This window comes from Tigriopus californicus, chromosome 7 (assembly GCF_007210705.1).
Source record: "Tigriopus californicus strain San Diego chromosome 7, Tcal_SD_v2.1, whole genome shotgun sequence".
NCBI classification, from domain to species: Eukaryota; Metazoa; Arthropoda; class Copepoda; order Harpacticoida; family Harpacticidae; genus Tigriopus; species Tigriopus californicus.
The window spans coordinates 14,275,405-14,289,526 of NC_081446.1; the positions used below are offsets into that span (position 1 = coordinate 14,275,405).

The following is a 14,122-nucleotide window of genomic DNA, read 5'->3' on the forward strand; positions in this document are numbered from 1 at the left end:
GATTTGACTAACGTAGTATTCTGAGACCAATGTCTGGCATTTTTCAAATCGTTGCCAATATTAGCCTTCAAAGTAAAGTCCCAATCCACAGAATAGCAATCCAAACGGACGTAATTGGCCTCTAAGAACTTGTGTTCGAAAAAAGTATTAAATGGTAAGGCTTAAACGAACACAATTGTCATTTGCTTTGTCACTATTTGATCGAAATTTGATTTTGAATTAAAGTCTGGCAATTCTTGTCACCACAAGTATTTAGTTGCAAATGGTACACGCAAGCGAACAGTCTTACAACCCAACGAGCTATTGATTCATTTTTTATAAATAAAAAAATGAGACTAGACCACCTCTTTGTCTTCGCAATTTTCATTTCTTCATTTATTATGCTTGCATTCCACCTTTCTAGAAGCCCTGCTTTGACATTCGGTACGTGGTTTCTATATTTTGATCTAGTACAGAGGCGTCGTTACTCTTTGTCTCAAGCCTTAAAAAGCACACTTCTGAACAAAAATTGCAACTTTTGAATTAGGTGCCATAAATTTCAATGTGTTGCGATTAAGAAAAACAAAAATACGGTGCGGCTTCAACCCGATTGATATCTCATGATCCCTTGACTACAGTCGGACGATGGTAGATACGAAAAGGGCCACAATGTAGAGCAAAGTCAAGAAAAAGGTCGGCTCCAAGATCCTACTTCAACAACCTCGGCATTGTGGCCCAAGAGGTCCCGTACTTTTTGGATAAAGTGGACACATTCCTTACCGGGTTCCTTGTGATCATTGACCTCACTTTTTGAACCACTTGTTTGGTTCTTGGTTCTCACTGTTTTCATGTCATGATTCCTCCCGATGCTTCAAATAGTTTATTGGTCCTATAGACCATCATCCGACTGCAATTGAAGGATCTTGAAATATCATTCGAGTTAAAGCCTCTACCTAATCTAAGAGCTTAATAATAGCCGATCGGGTCTTGCCCATTTCAACACAGTTTCTTTGCTTTGCGTCCTTTTGAGCTTATTTTTGTTCTAATCGATTGCAACAAATTGAAGTTTATGGCACGTAATGTAAGAATCACAATTTTTGTTCAGATGTGCGCTTTTTAAGGCGTTAAATAAAATGTAACGTTAGATGTGAACGGCCAAGGTTCTGGACATTGTCCATGAGCGATAGTGTTTAAGCAATGTTTCTCCCTCCAATTATAAATGATCAGCATATTCGGAATGAATTAGTAAAACAGTACTTCATTTTCTTTTTCGTCTGGTTGATTAGGTTCCCGTTATCTCGTTTGATGTTTTCTTGATATGCATTCCTATCTTTGCACTTCCCTCCAATCAACAGTTAGTACGTGGCTTGGACAATAATCATCTTCAACATGCTAGAATTACCGATCTCAACCTTTCCAATGGATGAAAGTTGTGGCATTCCTAATCGTAAAAACAATGACGGGCCAAGTCTTAGTCGAAATACTATTGTCAAATGAGACATCAACTTGGTCTTGGCATGATTGGATCCAAGTATTAATCATTTCACAAATACATACTTCCTTGAAGATCTGACTTTGAAATCAAGGATTCGAACCTTGTTAAAGCTAGCCACTAAATACTTGGACTGAGTGCTCAATTCAGATGCTCAGGTGTCTACTCTAACGTCAATTTCCAGGATCAGTTAACCGTGGGGCATTAAGACCCTTGCCGAGGAACGTCTTCTCGCAAAATAAGGTGGAACAGATCCTGTTTTACCCTCGAGTTCCCAAATGTGGCAGTGGCACATTTCAGAAGATCTTAACCACTCTCTCATTGAGAAACGGTTTTCATTTCGTGGGCTCACCCAATTATAGGAGAAGAATGAGGACCCTCGAGGAGCAGGTAAATTATAGGTCGTAGTCTATGTATGGTAAACATATATATTTAATGATTAGGTAACCCGATAGAGCAATTGTTCGCACAACATAAAATGATTTAAACCGATTCAGGATCTTAGCCCAAGGATTCATTTCTTGGTGTAATGGCCCTAAAAAGGAATTTTGATAGCATTACTATTGAATATCTGCTTAAACAACATCGAGGTTTTGCTTGACTAAGAGGAGCTTTTAAGCATTGGAAAGATAAGTTTGCTTCATTTTTATTATTTATCGGAAGTTGTCTAACTTAGACACATTTTCCCAAGCATTGATAGACCATCCCTAAATTTGCCAAATTTCATACTAAATTTTCAAGGGATAGCAAATAGGGGATAGCGCTTAAATACTATTGAGGGCTACATTCACTGTAGCAGTTACAAAACGTCCATGAAAATCGACTTTCAAGAAAAGAAAAAAAGGGTTAGTTCAGGTTTGATAATGTGGCTCCTTTATCTGGTAGATGATATATAATATTCAGATACATAATGAAAGATATTCGTTCATCTGATTAATTTAGGAAGAATTGGCGAAGTACCTTCAGCGAGAATCTGATCTGCATGGGTCGATTGGACGAACTCGGCATGTTTTCTTCATCAACTTTAAACAGTTCAATCTTACCAAGTTGACCCAAGTTAGCCTTATTCGGGACCCTGTACAAAGATTCATTTCGGTTTTCCATTGGAGGAGGGTTCCTCACCTGGCCAAATTTCATTTCTCCTTTTTTCTTGAACACCAAGAACCGGATCTCATGACGACCAACAACTTGACCTTTAAGTCATGGGTAGTCAAGGACTTGGAAACCTGTATATTAACTAATGACATCGAATGCTCATTTCGCTATGGGATGTTGAAAGAAAGCATGGTGGTAATAGGTATTTCAGAGGGTAAAAAGTGCTTAAACTCTAATCTTTTATCATTTTCAGAGCTACTTCTGTGGCCAAGAAGCTGTTTGCCTTCAATACGGAGATCCTCGAGCTGCAAAACTTGCGTTCAACAATATTGCCAAACATTTTAGTCTTGTGGGATTGATGGAACAGTATGAAAACTTCCTTCAAAGGGCAGAACATCTCAATCCACTTTTCTTTAAGAATGGACTGAAAATCTATCAGGATATGGCCTCAAGTGGAGTTGTTTGTACGTTCATATTAATAATTTTCCTTTTCACCAATTGCATACGGTCAAATTATTTTCAAGGGCAACACAAGAGGTTGCAACGAGTGAATATCTCTCAAAAGGCAATGACTCATCTTCAAAGTCGCATGAAGTTTGACTTTGATTTGTATTACTTTGTAAAGCAACACTTCAGATGGTAACAACATGCCAAAATAACATATTATCTCTGAATAGTCATCGGAATGACGTTGATTTATAGTCACGCAACACAGGTTCACTCCTTTTTTTCTCTCATGATAAGTCTTTGGCTGGACAGACGATTGTCATGAGGCCGAACAGGCAGGGGGAAGAGCGGCCCAAAGTTTCTGGCTACTTCAAACCAACAGGAAATTTGTTCTTTTCTCGCTCCAATAAAGTTAAATAAATATCTATTCTGCAAGATGTTTAGTTGTGAAAATTTGAAAGGTTTTCATAACGATCAAAGTACTTCAAGTTATTGCTGAAACACAATTTTTTTTATAAAGACTTCTTTAAAAGCGCGCGATGGCAAGCACTATTACTCAAAAAGGTTGTAGATTTATTGACACATCATTGTTTCTTAAGCATCCTAGCAACAACATTCAGTAAGGTCATCGGACAAGTGTTACTTTTTTCATTAGTTATTCTCTGCGTATTAGAGACTTTTTCTATTCAACGTTGGTAGAAATTTGTCAAACTTCAATATCAAAATAGGTTAAACTTACGATTGACAATCATGAAAAGAGTCATAAAACCTTCATGATGAGGTGACTCCGGCAAAATATGTTGTTTTCACGTTGAGCAAAAATTGCAGAAGTTTGCCGGTTCGAACGTGCGAAAGAGCTGAATCAAGGCATTGAGAAGAAAACCAGTTAGTGCAACCCTCTCGAATTTCTGCTCAACCAAGGACACTAAAGCAAGGAAACGCCACTTTTTTGTGATCGCCAAACCTTTCCCGCGAAGTTAGGCCTAAATGTTTGCTCCTGAAATTTCGATGAACTCGATGACAAAAATGCCTTACAAATTGAGATAATTTGTTTAAAGAGCTTATTAACAGGCATGTAAATATACTTAAAATGACTTCAAACATGTCTTAAAGTACAACTACTGAAAAGCGCTAATTAGGTTTTCTTGATTAAGCAAGAATTTGCTCTATACACAATCTATCAATACTCTTTTGCTAATAATATAATTTGTAGAAAATTGCTTCAGAAACATCTCGACCAAATTTCGAGTAATTTGACGAGTTTGTTATGAAACTATGGTTCTCATTCTGGGAATGGCTCTCAATCCAAAAGTAGACATACTGTAGCTCTGGNTCTGCTCAACCAAGGACACTAAAGCAAGGAAACGCCACTTTTTTGTGATCGCCAAACCTTTCCCGCGAAGTTAGGCCTAAATGTTTGCTCCTGAAATTTTTGAATGTCAATTATTGGCATAATCATTGAACAAAATATGCGACTAACATCATTTTCCTAACCATTGATGGTATGTGCTTAAAACCAGGCATGTAAATATACTTAAAATGACTTCAAACATGTCTTAAAGTACAACTACTGAAAAGCGCTAATTTGGTTTTCTTGATTAAGCAAGAATTTGCTCTATACACAATCAGTCAATACTCTTTTGCTAATATTATTATTTGTAGAAAGCTGCTTCAGAAACATCTCGACCAAATTTCGAGTAATTTGACGCGTTTGTTATGAAACTATGGTTCTCACTCTGGGAATGGCTCTCAATCCAAAAGTAGACATACTGTAGCTCTGGGTTACATATTGTTCTTTCAACTCATTTGGATGCTTCATAACCATGGAATAATAACTTTGGATGCTTCATAACCATGGAATAATAACTTTGGATGCTTTTGCAAGAAAAACAATTTATTGGAGTCCAAATTTCAAATTGAGATCTAGTCTACTGTACTTTGGTATTACTCTGTGCCCCTTAAATAATGCCTGCCTTTTATGCAAACTTCCTAATAAGTAGAAACTTAAACTCTACAAAAAGATAACTCATTCATTTTTCACCAATGCCTGATGTTTTTTGTCAAATGTGTGTATTAAAACAAAAGTATCAATTGTCCATCCCAGATATTCCAATATGATAACATTTCTGAACATGCAGTTTTATTACCTATTCCTTACATTTCTTTTATATTTTGTTTGTGCAAGTTCTTCATCAATTAAAAAAATGACTCTTGTTGATTTTCTATCTATGTGTGTTTTTGAGCTAGTTTTGCGCAATATTTCACTGATTTGAAAGACAATTTGCCTGTTTTTGATTAATTTGATGTTCATGGGTATTTAATTTATTCTTCTAACTTTCAAAATCAATTTAGAAATATTCAGTTTATGGACGGAGTTGTATATCAAGGAGATCATTATTTGATTAAAAACACTTGAATGAACTATGCAGTATGGATAATCTTGTTTTATTGAAGGGTCCGCCGTTCGAGGCGATGATCCACTGCAGGGGGAAGGGGAGACCTAGGATCGAATCTATTTGGAGCATCTACTAATCACGTTTCAAAACTATCATCTCGTTATATGTTTTTAATGGATTACTGTACTAAAGTAAGCTACTTTTACATATTTTTCTTACAAAAGTTGGCCTATTTTTGCAAATTCTTAATAAGTTTTGGAGGGTGTAACCGTGTTGTTGTCAACGAACTCGATGACAAAAATGCCTTACAAATTGAGGTAATTTGTTTAAAGAGCTTATTAAAGATTGAAGTGTTATCAACGGGCAGGAATATTACAGCTCTTTCAAAGGTAGATTTCGAACTACTTCCTTCCCGTCAGAACCACAGTACGGTAAGTGAGCTATTAATAAATAAAGCGATTGTTCGTAAGAGTATAATAAATGTATTTGATTTTGATTAGACGGTCCAGGATTTGTCAAAAGCTCCATGACCCTCCTTTCGGACACACTGACTTTGATTTTAGGCCATGCAGCAAATATATTTTGGTGACATGCTCGATCGCAATGTTGTCATTACAATCCATCAAATTATCGATCTTTGGTCCATTTGGCTGGAACCCACTGAGGCTCTCTCTCCAGGAGATTGATCTCGTATAACAGTTGCTCAAAGACGTAATCTACGTTATCAAAAGGAATCACGGAATCGAAATACTGTCCATATTGCTCTTCCATGTCTTGGGCAAACGTAATCGAGTCTCGATATTCCTCTTCCTGCAAAGAAATCAAGAGTGGACCCAAGTTACCTGCAAGCATGTTAGATGTTGGCCCGGGGAATCATATATTGGCCATCTGGCAGATTTAGTGCTAATGGAATTTCCAGCCTATCTCACCTTGACAGGCTCGCCATATTTGAGACGTTGTTGTCGATAAGTCTGAAGGCTGGGTGGAGTAAGAAAGACGACGTAAGGTTTGAGATCGGAGTCATGAAGGATTTGAAGGCTGCCAGGTTGAAGGTTGAGAACACAGATCTTGCCCGAATTGATGACGGTCCGCACAGCGTCCAAAGATGTGCCATAATACTGCTTATCGAACTCGCCGTGTTCCACGAAGCGCTTACTGCCCACGTACTCTTCAAATTGGGTTCGACTGACGAAATTATAATCTTGACCATCGATTTCGCCCTCGCCTTTGGCTCTGGAAGTGTCTGGAAGCGAATGGACGAATTTGGACCAACGTGGCTCTTTGATTCGATTTCGAAAAACACCAACTCACGAGGTACGGCAGCAGCGAATCGGTTAATGTCTTCGAGCAGCCTCAATCGCAGCTCGTGCCGACCGATATTCGGAGGCCCCACAAGAATTAAAGGCCTTCTTTGATTTGCTTGCGGGTAGTAAAGAGCCATCTCCTCATAAGGAGGAACCTCATATTTCTCGGCTGGAAGAAAAGGATTGGCAGCATGTTCATCATGTGCCCTAAAAAACGAAATTATACAATGGAAGAGAGCTGGTGGTTGGCCAATGTCCCTGACAGTTACAACTCCAAACACAATGGGTCTCCTCCTCCGGTTTCAAGAACCTCGGAAAAGAGATAACGATGTTCGTCATCCGCCTAATTGTTTCCCTCTCGAAAACCCCATAAACGCTAGTTTTGGGTCTTCCCCTCCTGTCCATTCAGGACCGTGGTTTGGCTCGCCAAAGTCCTCAGTCCACACTCCTTAACCCAAGGATGGAGGACAACTGTGGACTCGAGTGCGTCCTCTATTTACTCGGTACAGTACCTTTCTTGAACGGTGATCCCATCTTCTTCCTCTTATTGCTTTTGCGTGCGCAGAGGAGAGAGGCTGCGGATCCACTGGTGGCCCTGCCCAATCCGCCCTTCTTCTTGGCCGGGCTGTTCCGCTCCAACTCGCGTTGTTCCTTAAGATCTTGCTCGCGTTTCTGCCTTTGAAGGGCCATCCGATGTTGCTGAAGGGCCAAGCTGGGGATAAGGCCTGCAATAGAATGGACAGAGGATCGAAAAATTCCCCGAGAAAATGAGACTCACAAAACTTTTACTTGGGTGGTTGGGGTCCCTCTTCCTATTGTTGCGACTGGTTTTAGACAAGGGACAGAAATAATGGAAAAAGGAATCCCATAGTTTGTCTATTGCAAAGTAAAGGAGGTATGATGGAGGACAAAGACCGATCTTTGGCAATGGTCACAAAAACGTTGGCGCATAATAATTCTTTTGTCAATGGAGACGAATTAAGACTCACTTGATCAATGCTTTTAAGGATTGAATTTTTATGTTTAAAAAGATACATAGAATATATGGGCTTTTTGTAGATTACTACATTTTGCAACAATAGCTAATGATATATCATTCGAGAAGTCAATGCTCTCAGAGCTAGAAAATAAATGGGTTCGATCACAATGTGAGGCAAACCTTACTCGGAAGCAGTCAATAAGTGTTTGTCTATCATGTTAATCTCTTTCATGAGATCCAAGTGATGTGACCTTAATATATCTTCTTTCCCTCGATCCTATTTAACCTTATATCTGAATCATAGCTCATAGACAACACAACTGATCCAACTCTAGGTACCCATCAGGTTGCTTTCTCTTGGGGAAATTTCTTGTATTGTGTGCTATGCTAACATAGCACAAATGACAGAATGTGGCCTAATTAGATTACCCCATCTAATGAGTGCTCGTAAGTAAGGCTCAGCTGACTCAAATGGAAAGGCTCCAAGCAAATAAGAAAACAGGGCTAGATATTATAGGTGACAGAAAGCATCACGAAAAACCCGGTTCAATTGTTAGTTAGTAGCATTCACCGAGAGAATACGCGAGGAATTTAGAACCCAACCCTCTCATGATTACCTGCTAATGTCTGGGTCCACTCTCCATCGCGATAAGCTTGCCACCAATTCAGGTCTTCTCGGTTGATAACGTGAAGAATATCGCCTCTTTGGAATGAAATGCCCAACTCGTGGCAAGGAATGTAGAGATCGTCGTCAGGATTATAGTTGAAATGAGCACGATAGTGGAGCTAGGATAAGAAATAATAAATATCAGCCACGTTGTTTTTTTTTTGTTTAAATCATTTCTTAACGTTCCAAAGTCCAATTTCTCACCACTTCTTCCGGCGGAACACTCAGACATGCGCTGGCTCCCTGTGGTATCATTTCCATTGCGTTCGGACCCATGATGGAGCCATTGGATTCTTTGGGCAAGGTCGGAGCACCACCGCTTGGTTCCACTTCATCCGAGTTAGGCACAATCACAAATGTTAGGGTCCCAGTCATTTGGCACAAGGTGTCACAAATGTCATGGACCGACTTGCCCTTCAGCTTCAAGCCATTGACCTCGAGCACTTCGTCTCCTGCGTGAAGTTGACCGCTTCGTTCCGCTGCACCACCTTTCACCACACGTCCAATCACCACCTTATCACCCTCATTTCTCACCGTTGCACCCTGTAGAAGTGGAAATTTCCTATTGAGTTGTACACGTATCTCACGTATCTCATGTACATGATTGTGACGAGCGTGTCAGAACAAGGGCAGCTTTAAATCAATTTCCCAAAAAATGACACAAGCCTTCAATTGCAATATCCCCTCATTTTTTCGCCCGTTTCATCTTTGTCTTATTGCCAAGGCCCCAGAACCCCTGTTTTGTTCTATGGTCTCCATAACAAGGCTCGTTATTTTCTGATTGTGTAAGATAGAGCCTAACGTCAATTGGGAAACGAAACGGATCGGATACAAGGTTGGCGGGATCATCAGGTAAAAACAGTAGTTCAGTTAACTCACTAAGGGCTCATTTTGCTTCACGATTTTGACGACTTTGGTCACATCGCCATTTTTCCCCATGGCCGTGGCTGGATTAGTGGATGATATTGATGAAGACGAGGGTGTTGGCAGTGGAGTTACTGCTCCGCCGGGAAATCTGGCTCCAGCCGAATTAGTCACAGCCGATGACCCAATACCGCTATTCGAATTATTACCACTGATTACGGCGTTTGGGATGTTGGGATTATTTGTTCCACCAAGCGGACCATTCTCTTGGGATATTGGATCAACGGGGGCTGAACAGAGCTCATTCACGGACGCCAAATTATCCATTGATTGAGATTGGGGAATGGTCCACATCTCGGCCACGCATTTTTCCCAAGGCTTAGCGGCCTGAAACAAAGGTCGGGAGAAATGGAACAAAAGTACAAAGCATGTTAAGAACCGATGACTTGTCATTTCTAGCATTTAAGACTTACACTCTATTTCATTTCTTTCACAAAACGTCTGGTATTTTGGTCGTATTAGGCCATAAATGTTGACTTTGATCTTGCGGAACATATTCCAGACATAAAGCCGAAATTGTGGATTGTGGAAGCGAGGGACTTTAGATGGGCAAAAGTTTGCCTCCTGACTATTATGTGATGGAAACAAGTCTCGAAAGAAGTTGGGTCTCAATTCACTTCATATCACCATAGCTAAGCCGTTGTACACGAAGACCGAAGCTGTCTACAAATTTAGGGGTCGTTCCGCTCTAAATGTGGCCTCCTTCCAACAGAGAAGTTGACTTCGTTGCATTGGCTACATTGCTGAGACAAGGACCTGATGCGATGGAAATTTATGATGGCTTTCAACCTCGATCCTCTTGCTTCTACTCTGCTTGTACTAGAGAAGTCATAGAACATACTCGTCGAGAGACTTCAGGTGCCCTTAGACAGCCAGCTTTCTAGGCCAGCTCTGTGGGCTGTGCCTCCAGAAATCGTTGTAATTTGCATATATTTTGCATTCCAATTCACAAATCTCTTCAACTTCTTGCCTTCCAAAGATAAAACTCTGCAGTTTCCATTCTCGTATCAGGGCCCAAGCTAGATAGGATACTAGAAAAATATTCTTTACAAGTGAAACATGGAGAGTCGAGAATGAGAAACAAATGTTTAAAAATGGTGCTATGTTTCTTACCTGTCGTTGGGCCAACTTGTCGTGACAAAAGAAGAGTTCCTCGAATTCAATTTGTTGTAGAATTTGGAGAATTTCTGCTGCCTCTGGAAGAACACTCGATTGCAGAGCCACCAGACACTAGAAAGCATGATAGAAACCAGGATCTGGGGTTACACATCGTCGTCAACATCATATCCATGGTAAGTAGTACTCTCGAAGGCAGGTGCCTTTCGATTGACAACCTGCTATTCCTTTCATCCTCCATCCTGTTGTTCTCTTTCCCGTCCTCGCTCTATTATATATTCAAAGGTTGCCTCACTTGCTCAGCCTTTTCAAAAACATGTTTCTATGGCTTTGTCGTTCGATATTCATTTGACAAGTGGCATTTTAGTCAATCGTCTCGAACTCAGAGAGCTCCTCCTTTGGAACGAACAAAACTTAAATTTCCAAGCAATTTCAAAACAGTGTACTCAAAGCTCTGAATGAGGTCAATGTGGGAACGAATTCAGGGAATATTAAGAAGCATCCTGTGCTCTGTAAAATTCTACTTCCACACTCAAAGTGGCATGTATGTTCCTTTCAAATCTCATAATGGATAGGGGGAGGTGGGGAGGCATTTCCGCACATGGAATGACTTCCTTTCCGGTCTGCTTAAAATGTGTGGTTACATCCAACCTCAAGAGATTATTGTAATCGTTGGCTTTCGTGACGACAAATCAGGATGCAATCCTGTGATGCTCTTTCCTAGCTGGTGCTGTTCCGCTTTTTCCGTTATTGTCAAGGTGGAACTAGAAGCTGTGGTGGACAAAAGCACGATCACAAACGAACCTCTCGAACGAGTTCTTGAATGTTTGAGCAGAGAGCTCTGGGAGGACATTGAAAGCATTGAACACATTGAATGGTGTTGTGAATGGTCAATAGTCTCTGGAATTGAGTGTGACGGATCAGGCCGGATAATTGGGTTAAATTGTCCGGCACCAATTTGGGATCGCGGAGAACCCGATCCACGATGGTTAACATCTCATTGGCATCTGGAAAAAACATGCCATGGATTAACTCCCCATAGATGATGAATGGGAGGGAGAGAGGGGAGCAAGGAATGGAAACATGCTTTCTTATGATTGAGTTTACTCACCAACCACGGTTTTTAGAGACATGGTTTGACCCAAGGGTTTATGGCGGACCTTCCGCTTAATGGTTTCCCCAATTTTGGCCTCCTGTAAGAAAAATAAACGAAACCCGGCCGTCATCTTCGACATATTCTCGCTCCCTCTCCATTGACAGCTCATGTCTTTCATCCCAAATGATGCCATCCATTTGTTAGCATTCAGTATTAGGAACACGGACATCCTTCATCATTTCGACGCTTTCATCAAAGGGAATGAAGGAAGGCTTTGCCTTTCATTAGACGTTCCTGGGATTTTGGGACATATTCTCTAAGTGCAGTGCGATGAAGCCGAGGTAAGAGTAATCCGTTCCCAACCAATTTCTTCCCAGTTTGAAAGCCTTCAAATTGTGTACTATCATCCTCTGTGAAGGAGGGGAACCACAAAAAATGGAGACCTTCTAACAGAGAACGTCAAGGTCTGTTCTTCATCCCAATTACAATTGTACCTAATCAAGCCAAAGAGGATTTTGCTATCGGACCTACATTGTAGCCTAATAGGATGTAGCTTACCCAAAAACTTAGCACCAATTTTTAAATCGATTGGACTGAACCATGACTGATTCGCTCTCAAAACTCCGTACGGTGGAGGGGACTAAATGATTGAGTTAGCCCTCATCTGTTCATATTTTACAGCCAAACGACCAGACTGTTTCACCATTGAAGGGTAAATTTTGAGCACGTTTCGGCGGTCGAGAGTCCATCATTTACTTTGACTCGTCATCATTCAATTGACCTTCAACTTCAATGTCGACACAGTAGCATAAAAACTCAGCCAATTTGGCTTTAGTATTTCAATCGACACCGAAGCGAATTGATTCAATAAAGAGGTCAAGCAGTAGTTCTGGGGAGAGTCCGGGCTCGATTATTTTACTGGATTTTGGAGAAATTGGCTGGACCCGAGTCCGGACTCGTCAAAAACAAAGGAATGTTCATTTTCTTCTATAAATTTCGTCAGAAAACGGGATTTTTCTTCGTGATGAATTTATCAGGTCGCCTTGTTTAGCTCATTAAAAAGCGAATCTTTTTGTTTGACTTGAGTCCAGTAACAGACTCGAGTCCGGAGAAATTGGCCGGACCCGAGTCCGGACTCGTCAAAAACAAAGGAATGTTCATTTTCTTCTATAAATTTCGTCAGAAAACGGGATTTTTCTTCTTGATGAATTTATCAGGTAAGGAAGTAGCCCTTGAATAATGAATTTGATCGCCTTGTTTAGCTCATTAAAAAGCGAATCTTTTTGTTTGACTTGAGTCCAGTAACAGACTCGAGTCCGGACTAGGCGACAAAATGTCAGAAAATCAAAGGACTCGCCCCAGCACTATCAAGTAGTAAACTGGGCACGCCTGAAGTTGTCAGCTTATTATTAGAATTAAGATCGCCAATGGTGAATTTCAACTAGACACATCCATTCCTATCTCGAGCCTAACATACGGGGAACCCTTTTGGATGCTAAATAATTTTGCTATTTTGACTTTAGATGCAGCGAGGAAAACAAGTTGCCTACCTCTTCAGCAATTTTCAAGTGCTGTTGACCATTTCGGATGGAGGTCTTCCTGCTCTCTGAGCGATGATTGTTGCTCCCCGTTCCTCCATTATGGTCATTTCCATTCTTATTTGGTAGTGAGAGCCCGTTGGAGCCGTTGTTGAATATCGAAGATCGGCTTGACCTGGAACATGGAGCGAACCATATGAAAACATATGGTAGAGGGAGCGTTCCTTGGCTGGTTCGTTGTTTGTTCCACAAGGGATCCGTCCTATTTTGGAACCTACCGCCTGGATGAATCGTCAGCAATCAGCACTTCTTTCGAAGGGCTTTGGATGTCATCAGCTTTCTGGAGAAGCTCGGTCTCATATCTCTTGGGAGGTGGAACGGCCTCTATTGTTTGGGTGAGTTCTAGCTCCTCATCTGTCACGTAACCTCCTCCAGTACTTCCACCACCACAACTTCCGCCACCACCACCACCACCGCTGCCAACCACGCCGTCAGTCTCATCGCCCAGCTATATATATAGTACAAGAAAGTCATCATGAGGTTCCTGGGAAACCAATTCAAAAATAAGGGACAAACCCAACTCACCGAGTCAACCTTCTTGAGAGTCGTTTTGTTGTTGGCATCCGATACAGGTTTGGAAGAGGGAATAGCACCAGCAGAATAGGAAGAAGCATTCGTATTAAGAGGGATTGGACTCGATGACAAGGCCAATGGTTTCTTGGGTGAAGATGAGGATGGATTGGGAATGTTTGGGGCTTCTTCAGTCACTACGCTTGAGGGACAAGCATTCGGGTGGTTGTTATTGGATGCAGTGGTGCGCTTGTTGTAATTGTTTTTATGGTTATTGCTTTGAGAAGACGAAGAAGAAGTAACCTTATTCAAGTTGGCAGTCGATCCCAGCTCCGAAACTGGGGCAGAATAAATCGTGTTGGGTTGATCATGTTCCGAAGGAGGGGAATCACAGAGCTGGAAGAAAAGCCCACACATAAGCACCTCCACAGTAGTAGTAATAATAATGATTTATGCCCCACTCAGGATGCCCTGTGGAACAAAAGCTTTGTCAAGTGGTGTCAAGATCAGACATTGTTC

The 14,122-nt window shown here is 41.0% G+C and overlaps 2 protein-coding genes across 4 annotated transcripts in view; one reads left to right on the plus strand and one right to left on the minus strand.

Moving 5' to 3' along the window:
• The first annotated feature begins 250 nt into the window (after positions 1-250).
• LOC131883351 (uronyl 2-sulfotransferase-like) lies at positions 251-3,591 on the plus strand. Of its 3 annotated transcripts, XM_059230806.1 has the most exons (5): positions 254-423; positions 1,656-1,861; positions 2,414-2,761; positions 2,820-3,030; positions 3,091-3,586. In XM_059230806.1, exons 1-5 carry the CDS (start codon positions 330-332, stop codon positions 3,207-3,209), a joined length of 978 nt encoding a protein of 325 aa, XP_059086789.1. In that variant the 5' UTR covers positions 254-329; the 3' UTR covers positions 3,210-3,586. The 3 variants fall into 3 exon arrangements, with proteins under 3 accessions (XP_059086788.1, XP_059086789.1, XP_059086787.1); XM_059230805.1 differs by having other exon boundaries at positions 251-423; positions 2,414-2,758; positions 2,820-3,591; XM_059230804.1 differs by having other exon boundaries at positions 2,820-3,585.
• Positions 3,592-5,875: 2,284 nt separating this feature from the next.
• Positions 5,876-14,122, minus strand: part of LOC131883717 (uncharacterized) — a 16,480-nt gene continuing 8,233 nt past the window's right edge. The window contains exons 5-17 of the mRNA XM_059231249.1: positions 13,619-13,999; positions 13,312-13,541; positions 13,046-13,208; positions 11,511-11,592; positions 11,204-11,406; positions 10,397-10,513; positions 9,239-9,610; positions 8,564-8,902; positions 8,310-8,478; positions 7,226-7,438; positions 6,721-6,882; positions 6,339-6,652; positions 5,876-6,219 (exon numbers count right to left, since the gene is read on the minus strand). Coding sequence (XP_059087232.1) covers positions 6,037-6,219; positions 6,339-6,652; positions 6,721-6,882; positions 7,226-7,438; positions 8,310-8,478; positions 8,564-8,902; positions 9,239-9,610; positions 10,397-10,513; positions 11,204-11,406; positions 11,511-11,592; positions 13,046-13,208; positions 13,312-13,541; positions 13,619-13,999 — 2,928 coding nt within the window. The 3' untranslated portion in view covers positions 5,876-6,036. The remainder of the gene's footprint in view (positions 6,220-6,338; positions 6,653-6,720; positions 6,883-7,225; positions 7,439-8,309; positions 8,479-8,563; positions 8,903-9,238; positions 9,611-10,396; positions 10,514-11,203; positions 11,407-11,510; positions 11,593-13,045; positions 13,209-13,311; positions 13,542-13,618; positions 14,000-14,122) is intronic.

What these genes read in the sequence shown, in the direction of transcription:
- LOC131883351 (XM_059230804.1), top strand. Translation starts at nt 330, where the DNA reads ATGAGACTAGACCACCTCTTTGTCTTCGCAATTTTCATTTCTTCATTT. An exon ending in AAGCCCTGCTTTGACATTCG is followed by an intron (nt 424 to 1,655) that starts GTACGTGGTTTC and finishes GTCAATTTCCAG; the next exon opens with GATCAGTTAACCGTGGGGCA. An exon ending in TGTTGAAAGAAAGCATGGTG is followed by an intron (nt 2,762 to 2,819) that starts GTAATAGGTATT and finishes TATCATTTTCAG; the next exon opens with AGCTACTTCTGTGGCCAAGA.